The 19,946-nt window shown below is 42.4% G+C and overlaps 1 protein-coding gene and 1 long non-coding RNA gene across 4 annotated transcripts in view; one reads left to right on the forward strand and one right to left on the reverse strand.

The window, feature by feature from the left end:
- Positions 1 to 4,829, reverse strand: part of LOC129821846 (uncharacterized) — a 26,270-nt gene extending 21,441 nt beyond the window's left edge. The window contains exon 1 of the long non-coding RNA XR_008754413.1: positions 4,739 to 4,829. This is a non-coding gene — a long non-coding RNA (uncharacterized LOC129821846). The remainder of the gene's footprint in view (positions 1 to 4,738) is intronic.
- Positions 3,620 to 18,421, forward strand: LOC129821845 (calmodulin-1). 3 transcript variants are annotated; one of them, XM_055879535.1, is made up of 6 exons: positions 3,620 to 4,114; positions 12,903 to 12,933; positions 13,360 to 13,503; positions 14,640 to 14,746; positions 15,685 to 15,820; positions 16,422 to 18,421. In XM_055879535.1, exons 1-6 carry the CDS (start codon positions 4,112 to 4,114, stop codon positions 16,448 to 16,450), a joined length of 450 nt encoding a protein of 149 aa, XP_055735510.1. In that variant the 5' UTR covers positions 3,620 to 4,111; the 3' UTR covers positions 16,451 to 18,421. The 3 variants fall into 3 exon arrangements, with proteins under 3 accessions (XP_055735510.1, XP_055735511.1, XP_055735512.1); XM_055879536.1 differs by lacking the exon at positions 3,620 to 4,114 and adding an exon at positions 4,436 to 4,531; XM_055879537.1 differs by lacking the exon at positions 3,620 to 4,114 and adding an exon at positions 8,267 to 8,284.
- Positions 18,422 to 19,946: the final 1,525 nt, after the last annotated feature.

Raw genomic sequence — 19,946 nt, forward strand, 5'->3', positions numbered from 1 at the left:
TGTATGTGTTTAGTTGGTCAGGGCGTGAGTTGGGGTGGGCATTCTATGTTTTGTGTTTCTATGTTTAGGTGTTTGGTAATTAGCCTTATATGGTTCTCAATCAGAGACAGGTGTTTGACTTTTCCTCTGATTGAGAATCATATAAAGGTAGGCTGTTCACACTGTTTGTTTGTGGGTGATTGTCTTCCGTGTCTGTGTCTATGCACCACACGGGACTGTTTCCGTTCGTTCGTTCGTTCGTTCGTTCGTTCGTTCGTTCGTTCGTTCGTTCGTTCGTTCGTTCGTTCGTTCGTTCGTTTGTTTGTTGTAGTCTGTACCTGTTTGTGCGTTCTTCGTGTTTCATGTAAGTTCTCAGAGTTCAGGTCTGTCTACGTTTTCGTTTTGTTATTTTGTAATCATTTCAAGTGTTCTTCGTGTTTCGTCTTCGTCTGTCAATAAATCATTATGTATTCACAACCCGCTGCATTTTGGTCCTCAAATCCCTACTCCTCCTCTTCGTCTGAAGAGGAGGAGGACACCCGTTACAATGAGAGGAAAGTGAGCAAGAAAGTGAATCTTTCCTTCCAGGCTCTTGTCTCGTACATGTTGAATGCCCTTCCGGATAAACGTGCTAAAAATATGTTCAGTTGTTTACTGTGAAATAGCATTGTATCTGGTCTAACATAATTTCCTCTAAAAGTTTTCCAAGGTTTGGTTGGCTGTTTGGGCCAGTAAAGAGTGCTTTGCTATTCTTGGATAGCGAAATGACTTTTGCTTCCCTCCAGGGCTGATGGCACACACTTTCCTGTAGGCTTAGATTGAAAAGATGGCAAATAGGAGCGGCAATATTGTCCACTATCATCCTCAGTAATTTTCCATCCAAGTTGTCAGACCCAGGTGGCTTGACACTTTACGGAATTCAAAATGACAATGCTTGTCTTTCATAATTCCCTCAGTTATGCATGTGTAGGTTCAGAATTAGTTGTTAGCATGTCATGCCTACATTTGTTCATCTGTGGCAATGAAAAAAATCATGAAATGAGTTGGCAGTATCAGTGGGTTTTGTGATGAATCTGATTCAAAGAATGGTGTAGCTCAGTTTGCCTTTTTTCCTAAAAATGTATTTAAGGTGCTCCAACGCTTTTTACTATCATTCATCTTTGTTTCACACTACAGTTTATTGTTCAGATTAGTCACATGATTTCTCAATTTGCCGTATGTTTGCCAATCGGCTGTGCAGCCAGACTTATTTGAGAGTTAATAACCCAGCAGCGTTGCAGTTCTTGACATACTCAAACCGGTGAGCCTGGCACCTACTACAATACCCCGTTCAAAGGCACTTACAGTGGGAAGAAAAAGTATGTGAACCCGTTAGAATATCCTGGATTTCTGCATAAATTGGTCATACAATTTGATCTGATCTTCATCTAAGTCACAACAATAAACAAACACAGTCTGCTTAAACTAATAACACACAAACAATTATAATTTGAATGTCTTTATTGAACACATCGTGTAAACATTTACAGTGCAGGTTGGAAAAAGTGTGTGAACCCTTGGATTTAATGACAGGTTGACCCTCCTTTGGCAGCAATAACCTCAACCAAACGTTTTCTGTAGTTGCGGATAAGACCTGCACAACGGTCAGGAGGAATTTTGGACCATTTCTCTTTACAAAACTGTTTCAATTCCACAATATTCTTGGGATGTCTGGTGTCAAGCCACAGCATCTCAATCGGGTAGAGGTCAGGACTGACTGGGCCACTACAGAAGGCATATTTTCTTCTGTTCAAGCCATTCTGTTGATGATTTACTTCTGTCTAATGGGTTGTTGTCCTGTTGCATCACCTAACTTCTGCTGAGCTTCAATTAGTGGACGGATAGCCTAACATTCTCCTGCAAAATGTCTTGATAAACTTGGGAATTCCTTTTTCCGTCGATGATAGCAAGCTGTCCTGGCCATGAGGCAGTAAAGCAGCCCCAAACCATAATTCTCCCTCCACCATAGTTTACAGTTGGGATGAGGTTTGATGTTGGTGTGCTGTGCCTTTTTTTGCTCTCCACTCATAGTGTTGTGTGTTCCTTCCTTCCAAACAACACAACTTTATTTTCATCTGTCCACAGAATATTTGGTCAGTATCGCTGTGGAACATCCAGGTGCTCTTTGCGAACTTCAGACGTGCAGCAATGGTTTTTTTTGGACAGCAATGGCTTCTTCCATGGTGTCCTCCCATGAACACCATTCTGGTTTAGTGTTTTACGTATTGTAGACTCGTCAACAGAGATTTTAGCATGTTCCAGAGATTTCTGTAAGTCTTTAGCTAACACTCTAGGATTCTTCTTAACCTCATTGAGCATTCTGCGCTGTGCTCTTGCAGTAATCTTTGCAGGATGGCCACTCCTAGGGAGAGTAGCAACAGTGCTGAACTTTCTCCATTTATGGACAATTTGTCTTAATGTGGACTGATGAACATCAAGGCCTTTAGAGATACTTTTGTAACCCTTTCCAGCTTAATGCAAGTCGACAAATCTTAATCTTAGGTCTTCTGAGATCTCTTTTGTTTGAGGCATGGTTCTCATCAAGCAATGCTTCTTGTGAATAGCAAACTCAAATTTTGTGAGTATAAGCAACAGTGATAACTGAAGATATCATCTTTGGTAATGAAGTTACTTGGAACCTTTTTTTCATCTTAACATTTTTTTTACGCTGTATCCTTAATGTACTCAATGTATCGTGGAACCAGTTTTACTCTCCCCATAAAGTGCATTAGGCCTGTGATGCTGGTTGTAGTGCAGTACTTAGAGTTTAGCATGTACACTTGTTTGTGGTTTCATGATGCAGTTTGTCTCCACAAGAGGGAGCACGTTGATAAAGCCGTGTGGATTTTGTTTTGATGGACTGCATATTCTCCTGCATATTCTACTTCTAATATGCATATTCCAACTTTTTCCAACTGCTGTCCTGACTTTTTTGTGTGCAAATAAATGAAGGACAGAAAAGACTAGACACTCCAGCAAATTCCCTCTGACATTTCCTCCTCCTTGCCTCTCAATAACTGGGCCATGGTCTGTTATGTCGAAGACTATGATACATATCCACAAACAGAAAAGTGTGAGTTAGGTCTGACTAAATATTGCGATATTGTTACCAACTTCATATGACACACAAACGCAATTAAGAATTATTGATATATCTCTACTTTTATGTACACAACGGAGCAGTTATTATAGACTCGTGGCATGGTTCCATTTAAATGTCATTAGTACTGAGGTGAAAAATATGATCAACATCATACATTTTTCCTTATCATATATGATACATGATGTCAGACTACTAAACCTACTACTAGACTAGGCTACTGCAAACGGTTTACATATTGACCAATTAGTCATATCTGAAATCAGCATATTCAAAACCTATATTATCACACAGCGAACGATTTATACAACAGCAAATTATAAAGTCATTAGTTCTGCAATGTATAGATCCAATTTGGCGCAATGCAGTTTACAACCAGCCAATTACAAAACCGGGTACTTTTCTACCAGTTTCTCTGGACCAATAAGGATCTGCGTTACATTGACCAAGTTGAAGCTCATCTCATTACACCACTGTGGTCATACTTGATAAAAAATAATAGCGATCAAATTGACAATGTACAGTATATCCATTTCAAATATTGGCTATTGTTCACCGCTTCGATAAACTAAAATAACGAGCGCGTCTGCTTCGCATCAATGCACGAGCAAGCAAATAGTGCAAATAGTATAATTACTTTCTTTTTTTATGAGTACTAGGGGATTGCAATTTCAGTGAGTGCAGTGGTCAATAGAAGGTGAATAAATTATTATTCTGACGCATTTGGTGTGCAGTTAATTAAGATTGGCAGGTTCGTGGGGTGGGGGTCGAAATATGTCACTTCGCGGAGCGATATAGTGCAAATGAGGCCACATCGGCAGTGACGCGGTCCCTAGTGTTTCCGGGCAACTTCGCAGAGAAGAGACTAGCGAATAATATTTCAGGACTAAACAACGATACATACGTTGACTACAGGTAGTTTGTCAGCCACGAGGGGAACATTGACTGTTTAGTACTTCATATTTTCCAAGTTTGAAGACCTAACATAATAAAATGGTGAGTATACCCACACACATCCAAGCGAATGCTGTAGCCAGCTAGCTAACGTTACCTGACTGTCACAAATTCGCTAGCTTGTCATCTAACAAACATGAATTCGTATTGGGTTCGAGCAACGTCTATGTAGTAAACTAGCTAGCTAAATAAGGTGTGACTGTGACGAAGTTTGTCGGTCTGGCAGCACAACTGTTAATATCACCACCTGGCCGGGCTGTTGGCTCGGCGTTGCATTGTAATAACCACCAAATGGCAGTTGGAAAATCTCATAAGGACTCCGTGGATGACGGACAGTAAGACAATTCTTGATTGTGGGCACGTATTGTTTGCCGAGGCGTTAGCCATGGCTAATTTTACATACGGCTAACTAAGGTCATTTGTTTCACTCGCATCGGAGCTAACGTTGGTGTACGAATGGTGAGTGGGCGTTGTGCTTGTGGTTAAGGCATAGCGCTGTTTGATGTAATAACTAAACACTGCCAATTGAATGAACTTACTTGATAGTATTAGTTGCAAGCGAACTTGTGTCATTTTTTCAATAACATAGCTAGCTGGCAATATGACCTAGCTAGTAATAGTTGTTGTGTATCGTGTTGTTGCGAAAATTTAGATTTCAATACCTACCCGACATTTGAGCCTTTCCCCGTGGTGCTGTTGCGTATTGCACCACGTTGATCCGCAGTCTGCTGTTCGTGAATGATCTTCCTTGCCCCCCCCTCACTCCTTCCTTGCCCCCCCCTCACTCCTTCCTTGCCCCCCCTCACTCCTTCCTTGCCCCCCCTCACTCCTTCCTTGCCCCCCCCTCACTCCTTCCTTGCCCCCCCCTCACTCCTTCCTTGCCCCCCCCTCACTCCTTCCTTGCCCCCCCCCTCCCTCCTTCCTTGCCCCCCCTCCCTCCTTCCTTGCCCCCCTCCCTCCTTCCTTGCCCCCCCCCTCCCTCCTTCCTTGCCCCCCCCCCTCCCTCCTTCCTTGCCCCCCCCCCCCTCCCTCCTTCATTACATTACATTTAAGTCATTTAGCAGACGCTCTTATCCAGAGCGACTTAGAAATTGGTGCATTCACCTTATGATATCCAGTGGATATTGTGCCCCCCCCCTCCCTCCTTCCTTGCCCCCCTCCTTCCTTCCTTGCGCCCCCCTCCCTCCTTCCTTCCTTCCTTGCGCCCCTCCCTCCTTCCTTGCCTCCCTCCTTCCCTCCCTCCCCCTGTTTTGAACCACATCATGGTTGGTGCAGTATATTGACACGGGATCCGCAGTGCATGCTTTGCAAAAATTAGACTAAAATACCTTGCGTGACAAACGAAGGCATGTGCTCTGCTTTATCCCTCGTAATTGCTGTTTTGGGTGATGAAAGTGAGGCCTTGGCGCTAAGTCTATATTATTCTTGGTGGTTTGTATTGCCCTAAAGGATAAGACGCAATTGACAATCTTGCCATCTGCCCGCCAAAAACGGAGACTGCACCACTTCACCACCTCACAGTGAATAAGATATTAACAGCCTTTAACCAGGACAATACAGTATGGCACATGGGATCTCAGTACTGCTCAAAGGAAACACTGTTTTCCTGAGCCATTTGGTGCTTGACACTACCTTCTAAATGCTCAAACACAGGAGTACACTAACTGAATCCTGAAACCACTGCTTGCTTCCTCATCCAGCTGCGTGGACAGAATAAGCTGCAGTCTGCTTGCTGCCCTTTCCTTCTTCCTCTCCTGATGACTCACAGAGTAGAGTAAATGTCCTGGGCTAAATTCTTTCCTAACTGTACTGAACTTCTGCTAAATGCAGAATCATATAATGCAAAATGCATCATATGGGGATGATATTCATATTTTGATAACTTGAGTGCTGACAAGCAAAACATTGAGACTTTCTCAACAATGGACTAATAAAACAAATTCAAAAAATATAGTTTAACTGTAATGAACATGTCTTGATTAAAATCAGTGTGCCCTGGCTTTGTCGGTTACGTGCACACTAACTTATTCCCTTGGTGTTTTATTTTCTGAGGGGCATGCCCACTTTCACAGGTGTGCACACTTTCCCTCTCAAGCAATAAATGCTATACATGTGGTGACGAATCTGAAGACCCACAAAAAGCAACAGAGATGGTAATAGACACTGTGCTACATTGGCGACCCGGTTCGTGCCACTCTAATTATAGCAGGCGTACTGAGGTGTATTTATACCCATCCCTGATCACACTTCCTCAGCCCAAAGTGTGCTGGCTGACTGACTGAGACAGGCCTCATAAGACCTCGTCCTCAACTGATGGGAGGGAGAATGAGTACTCCGAGCACGCTCCGGGTGGAAATCGATATGGCGCAGACACACAGTTGCCCAGTTTCTTACACACACAGTATATAAAATGGTATATGTGTGTGTGTGTGTGTATATATGTGTATATATATATGTGTATATATATATATATATATATATATATATATATATATATATATATATACAAATATTTTTTATCTCTATTTTACTACACAAGTCAGTTAAGAACAAATTATTTTCAATGATGGCCTAGGAACAGTGGGTTAACTTCCTTGTTCAGGGGCAGAACAACCGATTTTTACCTTGTCAGCTCGGTGATTCGATCTTGCAACCTTTCGGTCCAACGCTCTAACCACTAGGCTACCTGCTATATATATATATATATATAAATATACACATACACATACACATACACATACACATACACATGCATGCACGCGCAGTCCCAGTCAAGAGTTTGGACACACCTACTCATTCAAGGGTTTTTATTTTTTACTATTTTCTACATTGTAGCATAATATTGAAGACATCAAAAATTATGAAATAACACATGGAATAATGTAGTAACCAAAAAAGTGTTAAAACAAATGAAAATAGATTTTATGTTTGAGTTTCTTCAAAGTAGCCTTGATGACAGCTTTGCACTCTTGGCATTCTCACAACCAGCTTCATGAGGTAGTCACCTGGAATGCATTTCAATTAACAGCTGTGCCTTGTTAATTTGGAATTTCTTTCCTTATTGCATTTGAGCCAATCAGTTGTGTTGTGACAAGGTAGGGGTGGTATACAGAAGACAGCCCTGTTTGGTAAAAGACCAAGACCATACTATGACAAGAACAGCTCAAATAGCAAAGAGAAATTACAGTTCATCCTTACTTTAAGACAAGAAGGGCAGTCAATGCGGAGCATTTCAAGAACTTTGTTTTCGCAACTGCACTTGAAATGTTCAATCAAGCGCTATGATGAAACTGGCTTTCATGAGGACCGCCACAGGAAAGGAATACCCAGAGTTACCTCTGCTGCAGAGGATACGTTCATTAGAGTTACCAGCCTCAGAAATTGCAGCTCAAATAAATATCAGACATCTCAACATCAACTGTTCAGAGGAGACTGCGTGAATCAGGCCTTCATAGTCAAATTGCTGCAAGGAAACTACTACTAAAGGAGACCAATTAAAAATAAGACTTGCTTGGGCCAAGAAACACGAGCAATGGACATTAGACCGGTGGAATTTTGTCCTTTGGTCTGATGAGTCCAAATTACATTTTTTGGGGGGTTCTAACTGCTGTGTCTTTTGTGAGATGCAGAATAGGTGAATGGATGATCTACGCATGTGTGGTTCGTACTGTGAAGCATGGAGAAGGTGTGATAGTGTGGGGGTGCTTTGCTGGTTACACTGTCAGTGATTTAGAATTCAAGGCACACTTAACCAGCATAGCTACTACAGATCTGCAGCGATATGCCATCCCATCTGGTTTGCGCTTAGTGGTACTATCATTTTTTCCCCCAACAGGACATTGACCCAACACACCACCAGGCTGTGTAAGGGCTATTTTACCAAGAAGGAGTGGAGTGCTGCATCAGATGAACTGGCCTCCACAATCACCCGACCTCACACACAATTGAGATGGTTCGGGATGAGTTGGACCGCAAAGTGAAAGAAAAGCAGCCAACAAGTGCTCAGCATATGTGGGAACTCATTGAAAATGGTTGGAAACCCATTCCTCATGAAGATGGCTGAGAGAATGCCAAGAGTTTGCAAAGGGTGGCTGCTTTGACGAATTTAAAATCTATTTTGATTTGTGACTTTTTTTTGGTTACTACATGATTCCATATGTGTTATTTCATAGTTCTGATGTCTTCACAAAGGAAAGACCCTTGAATGATTAGGTGTGTCCATACTTCTGACTTGTACTGTATATATAAAATTGTATTGGTCACATACATGGTTAGCAGATGTTAATGCGAGTGTAGCAAAATGCTTGTGCTTCTAGTTCCGACAGTGCAGTAATGTCTAACAATTCCCCAACAACTACCTAATACACATTTAAGTAAAGGGATGGAATAAGAATATATAAATATATGGATGAGCAATGACCGAGCGGCATAGGCAAGACTCAATAGATGGTGGAAAATACAGTTGAAGTTGGAAGTTTACATACACTTAGGTTGGAATCATTAAAATTCGTTTTTCAACCACTCCCAAAATTTCTTGTTAACAAACTATAGTTTTGGCAAGTCGGTTAGGACATCTACTTGGCAAGACACAAGTCATTTTTCCAACAATTGTTTACAGACAGATTTTTTCACTTATCATTCACTGTATCCCAAATCCAGTGGGTCAGAAGTTTACATACACTAAGTTGACTGTGCCTTTAAACAGCTTGGAAAATTCCAGAAAATGATGTCATAGGCTAATTTATATATTTTGAGTCAATTGGAGGTGTACCTGTGGATGTATTTCAAGGCCTACCTTCAAACTCAGTGCCTCTGCTTGACATCATGGGAAAATCAAAAGAAATCAGCCAAGACCTCAGGAAAAAAATAGTAGACTTTAAGTCTGGTTAATCCTTGGGAGCAATTTCCAAATGCCTGAAGGTACCACGTTGATCTGTACAAACAATAGTACACAAGTATAAACACCATGGGACCACGCAGCCGTCATACCGCTCAGGAAGGAGACGCATGCTGCCTCCTAGAGATGAACGTACTTTGGTGCGAAAAGTGCAAATCAATCCCAGAACAACAGCAAAGGACCTTGTGAAGATGCTAGAGGAAACAAGTACAAAAGTATCTATATTCACAGTAAAACAAGTCCTATACTGACATAACCTGAAAGGCCACTCAGCAAGGAAGAAGCCACTGCTCCAAAACCGCCATAAAAAAGCTAGACTACAGTTTGCAACTGCACCTGGGGACAAAGATTGTACTTTTTGGAGAAATGTCCTCTGATCTGATGAAACAAAAATAAAACTGTTTGGCCAAAATGACCATCGTTATGTTTGGAGAAAAAATGGTCAGGCTTGCAAGCCGAAGAACACCATCCCAATCGTGAAGCACGGGGATGGCAGCATCATGTTGTGGAGGTGCTTTGCTGCAGGAGGGACTGGTGAACGTCACAAAATAGATGGCATCATGAGGGAGGAAATGTATGTGGATATATTGAAGCAGCATCTCAAGACATCAGTCAGGAAGTTAAAGCTTGGTCGCAAATGTGTCTTCCAAATGGACAATGACCCCAAGCATACTTCCAGAATTGTGGACAACAAAGTCAAGGTATTGGAGTGGCCATCAAAGCCCTGACCTCAGTCCTATAGAACATTTGTGGGCAGAACTTAAAAAGCGTGTGCGAGCAAGGAGGCCTACAAACCTCACTCACTTACACCAGCTCTGTCAGGAGGAATGGGCCAAAATTCACCCAACTTATTGTGGGAAGCTTCTGGAAGGCTACCTGAAACGTTTGACCCAAGTTTTTAACAATTTAAATGTGATGAAATAAATAAATCATTCTCTCTACTATTATTCTGACATTTCACATTCTTAAAATAAAGTGGTGATCCTAACTGACCTAAGACGGGGAATTGATTGAACTGATTAAATGTTTGGAATTGTGAAACTGAGTTTAAATGTATTTGGCAAAGGTATATGTAAACTTCTGACTTCAACTGTACATATGAGTCATGCAAGATATGTAAACATTATAAAAGTGGCATTTATTAGTGACTAGTTATCCATTTATTAAAGTGGCCAATGATTTCAAGTCTGTAGGTAGGCAGCAGCCTCTGTTAGTGAGGGTTTTTTACAGTCTGATGGCCTTGAGGTAGAACCTGTTTTTTTAATCTTCCGGCCCCTGTTTTGATGCACCTGTACTGACCTTGTCTTCTGGATGGTAGAGGGGTGAACAGGCAGTGGCTCGGGTGGCTGTTGTTCTTGATCTTTTTGGCTTTCCTGTGACATCGGTGCTATAGGTGTCTTGGAGGGCAGGTAATTTGCCCCCGGTGATGAGTTGTGCAGACCGCACCGCCCTCCAGAGAGCCTTGCGATTGAGGGCGTTGCAGTTGCTGTACCAGGCAGCGATACAGCCCGACAGGATGCTCTTGATTGTGCATCTGTAAATGTTTGTCAGGGTTTTAGGTGACAAGCACAATTTCTTCAGCCTCCTGAGGTTGAAGAGGCACTGTTGCACCTTCTTCACCACACTGTCTGTGTGTGTGGACCAGTTTGTCTGTGACGTGTATGCCAAGGAACTTTCCACCTTCTCCACTCTGTCCCTTCGACGTGGATAAGGGGGTGCTCCCTCTGCTGTTTCCTGAAGTCCATGATCATCTCCTTTGTTCTGTTGATGTTGAGTGAGAGGTTGTTTTCCTGACACCACACTCCGAGTGCCCTCACCTCCCTGTAGGCTGTCTCGTCGTTGTTTGTAATCAAGCCCACTACTGTTGTCGGCTGCAAACTTTATGATTTAGTTGGAGGCATGCATGGCCACGCGGTCATGGGTGAACAGGGAGTACAGGAGGTGGCTGAACACGCACCCTTGTGGGGTCCCAGTGTTGAGGGTCAGCGAAGTGGAGGTGTTGTTTCCTACCTTCACCACCTGGGGGTGGCCCATCAAAGTTCAGGACCCAATTGCACAGGGTGAGCTTGAGACTCAGGGCCTCCAGCTTAATGTTGAGCTTGGAGGGTACTAAGGTGTTGAATGCTGAGCTGTAGTCAATGAATAGCATTCTTACATAGGTATTTCTCTTGTCCAGATGGGATTATGCAGTGTGATGACGATTGCATCATCTTTGGACCTGTTGGGGCGGTATGCAAACTGAAGTGGGTCTAGGGTGGCAGGCAAGGTGGAGGTGATATGATCCTTGACTAGTCTCTCAAAGCACTTCATGATGACAGAAGTGAGTGCTACGGGGCAATAGTAATTAGTTCAGTTATCTTTGCCTTCTTGGGTACAGGAACAATGGTGGCCATCTTGAAGCAAGTGAGGACAGCAGACTGGGATAGGGAGCAATTGAATATGTCTGTAAACACACCAGCCAACTGGTCTGCACATGCTCTGAGGATGTGGCTAGGGATACCAGCAGCCTTGCGAGGGTTAACACGTTTAAATGTCTTACTCGTGTCGGCCACAGAGAAGGGTGGGGGGACAGTCCTTGTTAGCGGGCCGCGACGGTGGCACTGTATTATCCTCAAAGCGGGCAAAGGTGTTTAGTTTGTCTGGAAGTGAGATGTTGGTGTCCGTGATTTCCTGTAGACCCTGCCACATACGTCTCGTGTCTGAGCCATTGAATTGCGACTCGACTGTCCCTATACTGACATTTTGCATGTTTGATTGACTTGCGAAGGGAATAACTACACTGTTTATATTCGGCCATATTCCCCAGTCCTCTTTCCATGGTTAAATGCAGTGGTTCGTGCTTTGTTTTGCGCGAATGCCGCCATCCATCCACGGTTTCTGGTTAGGGTAGGTTTTAATAGTCAGTGGGTACAACATCTCCAATAAACTGCTAACTATATTATTCTGGTGTCTGACATTGCTCTTGCTGATACATCTTAATTTCTTTATTTTTCTGCATAGTGGTTTTAAATTCATTTGCTAGGTATCGCTGCACTGTTGTAGCTATAAACAAGCATTTTGCTGCACCTGCAAAACTGAGACCAACAAAGTTTGATTTGAAATTGCAAGTACTAGATACAGATCTAATTTGCGGGAAACCGCTAAATGGCCTGAGATCAGTGACCACATTTAAAAAATATTCTGCAATAGTATCCTGCTTTAGGTGTTAACTAGATTACTAATGCGTTGATTCTTTCCATGTAATGCATTCTGGTGAGCACTACTGTATTTAGTCTTCTGGGGCAACAAGTTCGGATATGACAAGAAGAGAAGCTGTATGTATCTAACTAGTTAACATTTAACATTTAAGTAATTTAGCAGACGCTCTTATCCAGAGCGACTTACAAATTGGTTGACAAACGTGGCCTACCAAATGTGGGAAATGATAAGCAGAAATGTAGGGGTGAAAGTAGCCAGTAGGCTATATGGTCCAATACAGAACATCGGCCAAATAAATGATGGTGTATCGACCACGGGAAAAAAGTAAACGGGGTAAGATGTTTACATGCCACATTATCCCGTCTAAAATCAGCGTATCCCAGGCATCTTATTTGGGTTTCTCATAACCAGGATACACGCTTTTTTTCGGGTTATTGTAAACCGGAAATGTTTATGCGTCAACTCAAACAGAATATTTGAGTATTCCAAATAATAATGGGATATCGGTGTGCATGTGAACGTTGTCCTACTCCTGTGAGCACTGAGGTTATATGGGTGAGCGTATCACTGCCATGTCAACTCATCTGGTCTCATGTGAATACGATGGAGCAGCTATGGTTACACATAGGCGTAAAAGCGCAGCCATTAGGCGACTGGTGTAATTTACCTCAATTAGGCTACAATATAGCAGGGGCAGTGGACAACTCTCACTCTTGCTTCCTCTCGTCTTCACAGGCTGACCAACTGACTGAGGAGCAGATTGCTGGTGAGTACTATCCCTAACCCTGAACAGTGAGGTTCTTTCTGTCCATTTTCAAAGCTCTTCAATCCAATCCCAGTTAGTAGATGTAACAGTTCACGTCAGTTGGCAGATAATGTGGGTCCTTAGACTCTTGGCTCCTCAAGGTAGTACTAGTGACCAACATTTTAGGCTGCTCTGCCTGTTTAGTTTGTACAACTGCTGTTAATCTTGTACAAACCATTCTTTAGGATTTGTATGTTTTTTTTTTTTCTTCATCTGCACAGATCTGAACAATTGGGTGAAATCAATATGTTGAACGCATTCTGTGAATTTGCCCTTACCTGTCCAGTTCTCTCTCATCAGTGCAGATGAAGGATAGGAAGACCATTTAGACTGTTGACGTAGCCAATATAGTCATTTCCACCAATCCCACACTGTTCCCGTAATCAGAGTTCAAGGAGGCGTTCTCACTGTTCGACAAGGACGGCGACGGCACCATCACCACCAAGGAGCTGGGCACTGTCATGCGTTCTCTGGGACAGAACCCTACTGAGGCAGAACTACAGGACATGATCAACGAGGTAGACGCTGATGGTAAGATTAGAGAGGTGTACAATGACACACACACACACACACACACAGACTTACTCATTCACACTTGCTGACACACGTATGGTCAGAACCCAACAAGGCTGACCCGTGTACATTATTCACATGGTAGATGAATGGGAACGCACACACAAACACTGCATAATTACTGGCCCAACGCTCACTTGGCTACCTGCCGCCCTCCCTGGATGGCACCATGGCTCTGGTTTCACGGTAGATCACATTTCAAATATCCAATGTTCCCACACACAACAGAGGCTCACCCGCAGAGTTGGAGGACTCTAGATGGATAAAACATGTTTTTGGCATGGACATGCAGCTCGTCAGCTTGTAGTCCTGAAACCGAGCCAAAAAGGTAAATAATTTCCGTTCAGCCATTCCTATGGGGAAATTAATGGGGTTTTGGGATGAAAGCCGATAGTCTGAGGTTACCACTCGCTTAGATCTTACACGTTGTGTTCTATAAAATATCAGTCCGTTAACATTACGTTTATAAATTATGAAGCCTGTATGTGCTTCTATTGATTACATAAGTGCTTCATAATTCACAAATTGATGTTGTCTGATGAACATTATCTCATAGAACAAAGCGTGTAAGATCTCCTAAGCTTGTGTTTATCCAAAAACCCTCAACCCCACTTGTTGTTTTTGGCCAATAAGCAATAGTAGAGTTGGTGCCTACAAAAAGACCCCATTACTCTTGCTCTCTATTGCCATTTAGGGCTTCCACCATTTTGAAAGTAGTAAACTGGGTGGGACTTCCTATGGGTTAAGGAAGCATCACATGATTCCACCCGGGTCATCAGCAGGGATCAGCCAATGAATTATACTTGTGAGGTGGCGCAAACCTTGGCTTTATATCTGTTCAAACAACACACTAGGTGGTGGCTTGCACCCTTTTAGTTTGTTTGCCAACTCATAGAAGTAATAGAAGAAGAAAATGGACTACTTAAAATGGAGATTGAGTCAATGGTGCTGCCCTTGCAATCAGATGGAAAGATCGCTCTCTTTGAGCTCATTCCAAAATGTCCCAACAAGATCTCAGCACTGCTCATTCTGAAATAAAATAAGTCTGTGTGTGCACACAAACGTAAAATCAAAACTGTCTTGTTTGTCCTTAGGTAATGGGACGATCGATTTCCCAGAGTTCCTGACAATGATGGCAAGGAAGATGAAAGACACAGACAGCGAGGAGGAGATCAGAGAAGCCTTCAGAGTCTTTGATAAGGTACTCGCGCTCCACACCATCTCCTTTTGATTGTTGTACTCAGTCAATTGGAAATGTGCTTATTGTTTTGGAACATTAGCCATTTTGATCTGTTTTAGATTTTTGTGCATGGAGTTGTGAATATTGGACCAAAGTGATTGTAGTGGGGAGAGAGAGACTAACACTTCATGTTCTAGGAATGTGATGTTGAACGTGTGATGGACAATGGCGCCACTGCTCTTGTGCATGCCTCTGCAATCCTGATGTTGTGTTAGTCATCATGGTTGTGTCTCCTTAACTGTGTTGCTGAGAGGAGGGCTTTGTTTGTGGACAGGGAGCGGAGTATAACGTTACCCGCAGGCAGGATATTGCAGTGCAGAAATCTGAGTCACAAGCTAATAGGGAGAGCTCATTGGCTGGGTTTATTTTGCTTTGTGCAGCCTGGAACAATGCAACCCCTTTTAACAGAGCCATGTGATTTTGGGATTGTGTATGGCGGTTGTTTGCAGCCTATTTGACGGATCGATGTGAGTGGTGTGATTGTGTAAGGTTTGTTTCCGTGGGACATTTGTGCAACTGTCCTAAAGAACCTTGGTTACTGCTAAGGTGCCAGTCTGCTAGGATGCCAGTCTGTGTCAGCATTCCCCTGCTCTGTTTATCATCTCTCCCTTTGCGGCTCTTGAGACTTGGCAGAGCCAGAGATAACGCCAGGCTGAGGCTGGGTGAGCAGACGGACCAGAGCCATGCATATCTCTGGCTGTCACACAGATGAGGCAGCCAGGGACCATTTTAATTTACCAGCAGACCAGATAAACCCGGGCTGTGTTCAGGAGAGGGAGATGTCACTGATTGTTCAGATAAGAAACTCTTGTTTAGACCTAATCTCATTCTGACAGGTCAAAGTACTGTATGTAGAGCCTTCGCTCTTTGCCTATTGAATGAGCCTGTTCTCCCTGTAGGATGGGAACGGCTACATCAGTGCGGCAGAGCTGCGGCACGTCATGACCAACCTCGGGGAGAAGCTCACAGACGAGGAGGTGGACGAGATGATCCGCGAGGCCGACATTGATGGAGACGGACAGGTCAACTATGAGGGTGAGCTCAACGTCCTTCCCCTTTCCCGCTCGTGTGTTTGCAGATCTAAAGGAAATGGATAGGTGGAAGCTCCCCTTAGTAAGCCCATTGCAAGCCAAGGTGGAGCTATCACTGTATTTCTTAAACTTCCCTGGTACCTTAAGATTTGCACAAACCAGAGGGGTAAATAAGGGCTAAAGATTCTCTTAAAACTGGGCATTTTTCTCTCCTCCTTTTTCCTCCCTCTTCTTGCTCATCCTCATATCTACTGTGAGTTTTTTGAAGTCAGTGTCTTTCCACTGTTGCCACTGTCAGTTAAGCCAGGACAAGGCTTGTATTTACACTGAAGCGATGCTTCAGCCTTCCCTCTAGTCCTCGGGTAGGGACAAACTGGTTTTGTGCGCCTTATTTCTCTTTGCTTTGATGCAAAAGGATTGGTTTATACATGACATACTCACTCACAGCTTAATGAATCACTGTTCATTGAATTGAAAATAGTATTGAAATCATTGATTCCTCATGTTCCAAATGTATTAATATGCCTTGGGATGTAATCATTGTTAACAGAATGCCCTTTATTCTTGTATTTCTTATTTCTTTCTTGTTTTGTTCTGCCTTCCAGAGTTTGTGCAGATGATGACAGCCAAGTGAAGTGGACTGTGCTCTCACATTTCTCTCTCACATTGCTTGTCCTCCTAAGATCACTCTGTCTTTAAGAAAACAAACCAATAATCAAGCCAAAATGTAAAACAAAAAAATTATTCAATGTACAAAATTCTTTAGTCAAAAAAAATCCAAATACTTCTAGGGGATCTGTTTTAAGAGCGACTGCAGATGAATCCCTAACAGATGTTAATGGACCAAGCTTTAACGAGGCGTAAGGCCCTTACTCCAGAGTAAGATCCTTCGGAGGCTCCCAGATGCCGACTAAATTTGAGGAAAGGGCAACACGGACGAGGCAGAGGGATAGGAATCAGTCATGTCACAACAAGGTGGTTCTGATCCCATTGTGGATTGTATACACACTGGAGGTATATACATAAATGTATAGCTATGCACTGAGTGTACAGAACATTGGGAACACCTTCCTGATATTGAGTTGCACCCCACCCCCCCACTTGCCCTCAGAACAGCCTCCATTTGTCCGGGCATGGACTCTACAAGGTGTCGGAAGCATTCCACAGGGATGCTGGCCCATGTTGACTCCAATACGTCCCATCGTTGTCAAAGTTGGCTTGGTGTCCTTTGTGTCGTGGACTGTTCTTGAAATGCACAGGAAACTGTTGTGTGAAAAACCCAGCAGTGTGGCAGTTCTTGACACACTTTAACTGGTACGCCTGGCACCTACTACCATGCCCCGTTTAAAGGCACTTAACTTTTGTCTTGCCCATTTAACATCTGAATGGCACACACACACAACCCATGTCTCAAGGCTTAAAAATAATTCTTTAACCTGTCTCCTCCCCTTTAAGAAGTGACATCAATAAGGGATTGTAGCTTTTACCTGGTCAGTCTATATCATGGAAGAGCAGGTGTCCCTAATGTTTTGTACACTGTTATATATAATATATAAATTATATATAATTTGTAAAATACATGTCACTCACGGTTGGTGCAAGAATTACTGTGGAAGAGGTTGCATTGGTGCTAGGTTGAGAGAATTCTCCCATCCCGAAGGGGTTGTAGGGAGTTGATTTAGAAAAGCACTGGTTGGTTGGTTTTAATAGGCTTTTTTTGTTGAGCAGGCTGTTGTCTTTCATTCTCATACAAGGCTTTCATTTCCCGGCACCACTGACGTATGGCATAGGAGTATGTAGATGTGCAGTTTCAGATCGTTGATTATGGTAACACACTTTGAGAGCATTGCTGTAAATATATTTTATCTGCTAACATATATCCTGATACAAATATTAATGTTCTGCTTTTTAAATGTGTTATCAAATATTAATATATAAATTAAACATTTTGGTCACAAATATTACTGTATTGTAAAACTTTGCATGACCTATTGTTGATCTAGTATGACCTGTGATGTTTTGAAATGTGCCATAATACTCTAAAGCCTCAATCTTGCAAGAGCAAATTAGAACATATCGATATACAGTATAAACTATATACAGTACATACCTATTTGCACTTTGGTGTAAATCGTATATTTGAAAATGTTCTGAAAAAGACAACGTTGTTGCTGCTGCTGGAACAACTCATTTTGTCTCTTGCCTCTGTGGATTTGTCAGATCCGCATGTTGTCAAGTGTTCACATCTTTTATCCATGCTCCGCTTGCTGTTCTGCTGAACAGAGTATATATTCACTAATATATTTATTTATTTTTGTCAGTGAGTTAAAAATTACATATTTCAGGCTGGTATAAATTAGTGGTTAAAAATTTATTATTTAGGGTTGAATGGCAGAAATGCTTGCATAGGTATTGAATTGTTGCTTAAAAGACAACTTTGGGACTAAAACTTTCTGGCTAGCTTTTACTTGTGGGTTAACTTTGATTGAAAGGTTGGAAAAGACACGTGGTTAAGGACTGTTAATCTTCTGGAGATTGTACAAATTTAAAGATGTGAAATATTGTTTGCCATGAATAAATAAATTGTCTGTACTTCACTATATGACTCTCCTTGTCTTGCGTAATACTTAATTTTCCATTTTTATTGCTCACTTTGTGTGAAATGTGCTGACTTTAGCATGTACTCATGGCAGTTATTTGGAGTATGGATGGAACTTCAACTCAGTTCAGGTAATGTGTGTGTATCCCAGGCTGCCAGTCTCCTTGCAGTCTTCATAATATCCTTTACAAGACACCCTCTGAGATTGGGTCAGAGGAGGTCACCCCGGCCTCTGTAAGAGGAGCTATCCCTGGCTGCACCAGGCTATATTTGGTGTCTCCTGGGATTGCCACAGGAGCCTCTGGTAATCCGGGTCAGTCCGGTTCGTGACATCTCACCCCTGTAATTCCAAATGCCTCCAAGTCTGACCCACACGTGACGGGCAGGGACAGCCAATCAGATCAATCATATCTGGGGACGGATGGATTATTTTATAGTACGGTAAGTAGCTCCGGTACATTAGGAACCTGAGGACATCACTCAGCTGGAAAGTTATGACCCCCTTTACTGTACTGCCACTGCATATGTCTAAATATAGTCTAGCTGTGGTTAAAAAAAAAAAAAAAAAAAAAAACATGATCGTGACTGAGCAAGGTGCCTGTGTAAGGGGAGTAAACTACAATTTATGTAGAGATATTACGTTACTGAACTAGTGTAAGAAATTCAATATCAGATTTTTAGGAGTAAACTTGTTTTTAAAGCTTGTTCAGTGAATATACAAGGTATTGGTCTGTTGCATTAGAGTGCCTACCCTACTGGTAGTAGACAAGAATAGCCTCTGTTCACATGATATGCTTCTAACTACAGCAGATCTGAAGGAACCAAATGACTGACAGGTCGCTGGTTCGAATACCCAAGCAGACGAGGTGTAATAATAAACAACTTTTTTTTTTTACTGCCACCTAGTGTTTGCTCACAAGTATAATTCTTTGGCTGATCCCTGATGAAGGTGAAATTATGTGATCCTTCCTTAACACATAGGAAGTCCCACCCAGTTGACTGCTTTCAAAGGGTGGAAGCCCTCTATGTCCATACATGCCAAAGTGGGTTTTATCCATATAGAGTCCTTTAACTCTAATGTGTTGTCCTCACCTTTTCATAGTTGTGGAGAACAAAATGGTCTTATGTGATGCTCTGGGTGTAGTTTCACATATCCTCACTAGATGATGCTGTATCCTTGTCTTGGAATCTGCTCGGGGATTCGATCTAGCAACCTTTCAGTTACTGGCCCCACGCTCTAACCACTAGCTACCTGCGGCCTAACAACACCTGTGCAAATATACCCTCCAAACACCGGCTTCTCAGGCATTATCATTTAAGTAGACATTACATTTTATTTTTAAATCATCACTGTGTTTATTGCATGAAAATAACTCAACATATATTTGTATAATGTATTTCCCTGATCCTCCTTTTGCCATTGATATGCTCAGTCTGATTATGTGGCTGTGTTGATACAAATGTAAATATATTGACATACACAGCCCTGATTTGCTGATAGGATCTGGACAATAGACAATCCTATCCGCTT

This window comes from Salvelinus fontinalis, chromosome 24 (assembly GCF_029448725.1).
Source record: "Salvelinus fontinalis isolate EN_2023a chromosome 24, ASM2944872v1, whole genome shotgun sequence".
Taxonomy (NCBI): Eukaryota; Metazoa; Chordata; class Actinopteri; order Salmoniformes; family Salmonidae; genus Salvelinus; species Salvelinus fontinalis.